Source organism: Eubalaena glacialis, chromosome 11, assembly GCF_028564815.1.
Source record: "Eubalaena glacialis isolate mEubGla1 chromosome 11, mEubGla1.1.hap2.+ XY, whole genome shotgun sequence".
In the NCBI taxonomy this organism is placed as follows: Eukaryota; Metazoa; Chordata; class Mammalia; order Artiodactyla; family Balaenidae; genus Eubalaena; species Eubalaena glacialis.
The window spans coordinates 10,129,634-10,135,633 of record NC_083726.1 but is presented as its reverse complement, the minus strand read 5'-3'; the positions used below and the strand labels follow the sequence as shown (position 1 = coordinate 10,135,633).

Genomic DNA, 6,000 nt, shown 5'->3' with positions numbered 1-6,000 from the left:
GGCTTCAGATTTCTTGTCTATGAGATAGAAACAAACCTCGATTTTAAGACACTATTATTTTGGGTTCAGCCAAGAAAAATTCTGACTAATAGTCTCTTCAACAACTTTCCTTTTAAAGTATTGAAGACTGGTAGGGACTTCCCTGGTGGCGCAGTGCTTAAGAATCCTCCTGCCAATGCAGAGGACACGGGTTCGAGCCCTGGTCTGGGAAGATCCCACATGCAGAGGAGCAACTAAGCCCGTGCGCCACAACTACTACTGAGCCTGCGCTCTAGAGTCCGCGAGCCACAACTACTGAGCCCACGTGCCACAACTACGAAAGCCCACACCCCTATAGCCCGTGCTCTGCAACAAGAGAAGACACCACAATGAGAAGGCTGCACACCGCAACGAAGAGTAGCCCCCGCTCGCCGCAACTAGAGAAAGTACGCGTGCAGCAGCGGAGACCCAGTGTGGCCAAAAATAAATAAATAAACAAACAAACATAAAAAAATAAATAAAATATTGAAGACTGGTATAGGAAAGTATACGAATAATAAGGAATCATCCACCTGACTGTTAAGTAAGCCCTTCCTGGCTTCCTTTTTTCTGGTCCCCTGAAGCAGCATTTGGGTGTCACCTTGGGTGGAGTTCTAGATTGCAAGTAATAGAATCCAACTCTGGCTACTGAAGCAAAGAGAAATTTATCAGAAGGACATTAGGAGTCATTGAATTGGCAGGAGGCTGGAGAACCATCATGGGAATGGACAGGAGTCTAAGCAACTCTGCAGTTTAGGAGTCAGAAACCTGCCGTCTAGCAGCAGGAACAGCTTGTTCAGGTCAATGCCACTGCTGCTGGCCCTACTGCCCTTGCTGTCATTGCATGTATCAGTGGCCTCTAACCCATGCTCTCATCCTTGTGACTGTCGCTCAGTATCCAGTGTCTCAGGATAGACTACATGAACTGGGGAGAGGTGACTCTTTACAAGAAAACCAGGGTGTTATTATGATGGATAAATGGAAATTGTGCAACCAAAAAAAATGATAAACATCCAACAACCCTGAGTCAGGTGAAGGAGACTTGACTGGCTGCAACTTGGTGTCTAAGGTCCCAATCCCTCTCCTCTTCATGAAAGATATCCCTTCTCTGAGTCTAGTCTATTGTATTCCCTATTTTTGGCTTGACCACCCTATTCTGATCTCCTGGCTTTCTGTCCTTGTTTGTTCTCTGTTCTTTTCTTTTCTTAAAAAAATATTTATTTATTTATTTATTTATTTGGTTGCACTGGGTCTTAGTTGGGTCTTAGTTGTGGTAGGCAGGCTCCTTGGTTGTGGCAGGTGGGCTCCTTAGTTGCGGCTCCACGGCTCCTTAGTTGTGGCATTCAAACTCTTAGTTGTGGCATGCATGTGGGATCTAGTTCCCTGAGAAGGGATTGAACCTGGGCCCCTTGCATTGGGAGTGTGGAGTCTTATCCACTGTGCCACCAGGGAAGTCCCTGTTCTTTGTTCTTTACAGAATGATTGAACAGGAAAGTTAGAAAGGATGGAAGAGATCATCTATTTCAATCTCTTCATTTTCTAAATGGATACTAGGTTTCCCCAGATCTTGACTTCCATGTTTCTGATTGTAGCAGGTATTGAGTTCAAGTGGTATCTTGTGCATCCTGGTGTCTGACCCTTAACTGTACCTGATTCTTACTGTTATTTAATTGTGTCCCCCTTAAAATTTATATGTTGAAGTTCTAACCCCCAATTAATCAGAATGTGACCTTACTTAGAAATAGAGTCATTGTAGATGTAATTAGTTAGGCTGATGTCTTACTGGAGTAGGGTGGGCCTATAATCCAATATGACTGGTATCTTTATAAAAAGGGGAAATTTGGACACAAAGACATGTGCACAGGGAGAAAACCATGTGAACATGAAGGCAGAGATCAGGGCGATTCTTCTACAAGCCAAGGAATGCTGAAGATTACCAGGAAACCACCAGAAGCTAGGGGAGGGGCATGGAACAGATTCTTCCTCATAGCCCTCAGAAGGAACCAACCTTGATCTTGGACTTCTGGCCTCCAGAACTGTGAGACAATAATTTCTGTTGTTTAAGCCATCTAGTTTGTGGTGCTTTATTATGGCAGCCCTAGCAAACTAATACAAGCTAACCTTCCCAGGTAAAATACCTAATCTTTATTCTACACTTCTTCATTCGTGTTCACGATACAAACATAATCTCCTCTCATAGGTTAAAGAACTTTGTCAAGTCACCTGTGACTCTGCCTTCTCTTCCTCTTTTTATATTCAATCTCACACCAAATCTTAACTACCTTTTTGAACTGTCCATTTCATTGCTATCACCCCAGTCCCATTCTTTTTTTTTTTTTAAGTTTATTTATTTATTTATTTTATTTTTGGCTGCATTGGGTGTTTTTGCTGCACGCAGGCTTTCTCTAGTTGCGGCAAGCGGGGGCTGCTCTTTGTTACGGAGTGCAGGCTTCTCATTGCGGTGGCTTCTCTTGTTGCGGAGCATGGACTCTAGGCACGCGGGCTTTAGTAGTTGTGGCTTGCAGGCTCTAGAGCGCAGGCTCAGTAGTTGTGGCGCGCGGGCTTAGTTGCTCCGCAGCATGTGGGATCTTCCTGGACCAGGGCTCGAACCCGTGTCCCCTGCATTGGCAGGTGGATTCTTAACCACTGCGCCACCAGGGAAGTCCCCCGAGTCGCATTCTTTATCACTTCACAACTGATTTATCATAACCGTTCCTAAATTATCTCCCTGATGCCACTATTATTTCCTTTATCCATTTTCTGCATCTCTATCAAATTAATCCTCCAACTTCCCATGCCAACAACCTCCAATCAGAGCATACCTGAGGCCTTTCCTATTTTTCTCTATAAAGCTTTCCCATTCCTCTGCCTGCCTTTGAGTCTCTGCCAAAAGCAAATGAAGGTCACTGACCCTTGCTGTAGCAAACTCTGAGTAAATAGCCTCTGTTCTCATTTGGTGGTTTTTGCTTATTTCCACAGAATGAATAATCTGTGGAAGAAAAATGCATGCTTTTTCTAGTGTGTTTTATAACTTGCTGGGATATAAGCCTAGAGATACAAGCAGCATCTTGACTATTTACTATGTGGCAAGAGCGTGTCAAAGAACAATAGCAGCATGGAAATGAGCCGAGCAGGAGATGGAGACAGAGAGAAAAGTCCTGATGATTCTCTTTGAGATCTTGGCTCCAGCTGTGGCTAAAGTCAGCTTTACTTCTGGACTTCTCAAACTCTCTTGAGCCAGTGAATTCATGTCTTGCATTTGCTAGTTTGAGTTTCTGTGGCTTGCGACTAAAAGAGTCCTGACCAATAACATCTCTTATTTGAGTCTCTCTCTCTCGCTTGGAATAAGCCAAAGCTATTTGTACAGTCAGATGGAGAGGGAGGACTGGAAAGACCTGATGCTTTGATCATTGGTGGCAAATTGAACCCTGACCTAGAAAAGTTCAGTGGGCACTGCACAATCTGCTATGCTGTCCCAAAGTTGAGCCCCAAGTTTATAGCTTTTTAGTTCACATTCACATGCTCAGCTACTGTTCTCCAAAGCAGGACATATCAGAGTGGCTGGATCCAGAGAGGTTTCCAGCCTTAGCCACGAGCCATATTGAAACCAGCCTTCCCCACAGAACTGTAGGCCCTTGTGTTGAGCCCTGGTTTCCAACTCTACACCAATGGGTAAATTCTCCTTGTCAGGGGGGTACTCAGCTTAACCTAGAAAATTTTTCTGAAATTCAAATCTTGGGAGTTTTATTTCCTTTCCTATCAAACAGCTCTGGGCTCCTATACAAATTAGTCCATTCCTTCTCCAGGACTTGGCATACCAGGGAATCTCTAGTGGATGCTGTTTTTATCAAGTAGCAAAACCTTCCCTTCCCCAGAAAAAGTGTGCATTTATATTTGCATACTAAGAAAAGGCATTTAACTGACTTTGCAGAATACAGAAAATCTGCTCCACAGTGACTTTAACGTCTGCTTATTCAGAGGAGCAGCTTCTGAGCTTTAAAAATAATAAAATTAAAAAGCTCTTATTTCCCAGAACTCCACACTGTGAACAATTTCTGCTTGCCAGGTTGGTCTCTGTTTCCAAATCCCAGCTTCTATACCTTGCACATGCTGTCCTACAGCTTAACCTTTCCTCTCCGATTTTTGGCATCACACAATCCAAATTAATTATAATCATTTGTCCTCTCATACTTTCATAAATATTAGTCTTTTCTCTTAACTAGTATACACATTCTTTGAGGGCAGGAACCATACTTCTTTTGTACATTCTTTAGCACTTAGCATTCAATATACAATTGGTGAGTTAATGACTTAATTGATAATCAAATACCTTTTGTAACAAATGGTACTTTCAATACTTGAATTCTCATACAAGTGGATGCAACATAAGAGATGAAATCTTTCTGAGATCTATAAAGATTGTCACTGTAAATATTATTAGTGTTTTAATTAATAAATATTTTTATCATACATACATTTTAAAAACTAGATTTTATTTTCATTTAATTAGAGAAACCAATATTTTTTATATATTTATAAAATTAGTATCCAGAAATTTTACATTTAAATTAACTTTAATATTTTAAAGAAGATTCTGAATTCTCTACCCAAAACTTAAAATATAAAAGTCATGCTATCTTGACCACCCAAAATTATAAAGTTCCTAATTACCTTCCTTTTTATCTTCCCAATAAAATATGTATGTATCAGAAGTACATTTTTAAAAAATAATTTCAACTTGTCGAAAAGTCAAATGATTTAAAATTTAGCTTAATTTAATGTTTCTTTTCTGTTGCTATAAATGTGAATATATAGTTTGATATCATAAATAAAAAAGCTCTTTTGTGTGTCCTGTAAACATTCTTCCCTTAAATGTCTCCCTCCTTTGGAAGTGTATTCACTTCTGTAAGTGTTTGGGGGGCAGCTGTAGGAGGAGGAGACATTTCTGAGCTCTTAGACTTGCCATCTGCTTAGTGGCTCACTTTGGGAAGCTAAAGTGAGGTACCCCTTCCCCAACTATTTTTCAAAAGGTTTATTCATTCATATACATATTTATATTCCTGAACCGACATACAATGTGTAGTTATTATAAATCAGAGACCTTTAAGATAAATATGATTTAATTCTCTTTTGCTGACTTTCCTTTAATAACACATGAAAAAAACTAGACTCTTACTTCAAGACCTGAAATTTGAGACTGCTTTTCCATTTCTTCAGCTCCTAATAAGCACTAAGAAGCAATTTGCATCAATTCGCCACCTACTCCTTGGCATCCCCAATTCCTCCAGCAGTTATTGCGAAGGTGGCTTCATTTTCAGGCATCTCGGGGCTAACAGAATACAAAGGAACACAAGTTTATAAAAAGCTCTATTTCTATAAATACTATATTCATGTCACAGCATCATATTCCTATTAGTCTGAGTCTCCAGAAACATGTGAGTTGGTACAGCTAAATGTGGACTACAGAATTTTCCTACAAGTATTATCAACCATCACAAACATTTATCGAACAACTTCTATATGTAAGGTTCTAAACGTCAAGAAAAACTACCCCACACTTGGAAATAGGCAAAAAGGGATAACTGTGTTCTTACAGTGCACTGTCAGGTATTGTGTAGCAGACCCTTAGGGGCTTATCTGATTCAAATGGGTATGTACCTCATACAACTCAATAACAAAAAACAACCCAATCGAAAAATGGGCAGAAGACCTAAATAGACATTTCTCCAAAGAAGACATACAGATGGCCAATAGGCACATGAAAAGATACTCATCATTGCTAATTATTAGAGAACTGCAAATCAAAACTACAATGAGGTATTACCTCACACCGGTCAGAATGGCCATCATTAAAAAGTCTACAAATAGGACTTCCCTAGTGGCGCAGTGGTTAAGAATCTGCCTGCCAATGCAGGGGACACAGGTTCGAGCCCTGGTCCGGGAAGATCCCACATGCCGTGGAGCAACTAAGCCCGTGCGCCA

General features: G+C 40.7%; 1 protein-coding gene across 2 annotated transcripts in view; it reads right to left on the bottom strand.

Annotated features, from left to right (window-relative positions):
- Window positions 1–5,277: 5,277 nt before the first annotated feature.
- The window catches only part of DMC1 (DNA meiotic recombinase 1), a 39,882-nt gene continuing 39,159 nt past the window's right edge, over window positions 5,278–6,000 (bottom strand). For both annotated transcript variants that reach the window (XM_061204174.1, XM_061204176.1), the window contains one exon: window positions 5,278–5,347. In XM_061204174.1, coding sequence (XP_061060157.1) covers window positions 5,278–5,347 — 70 coding nt within the window. The remainder of the gene's footprint in view (window positions 5,348–6,000) is intronic.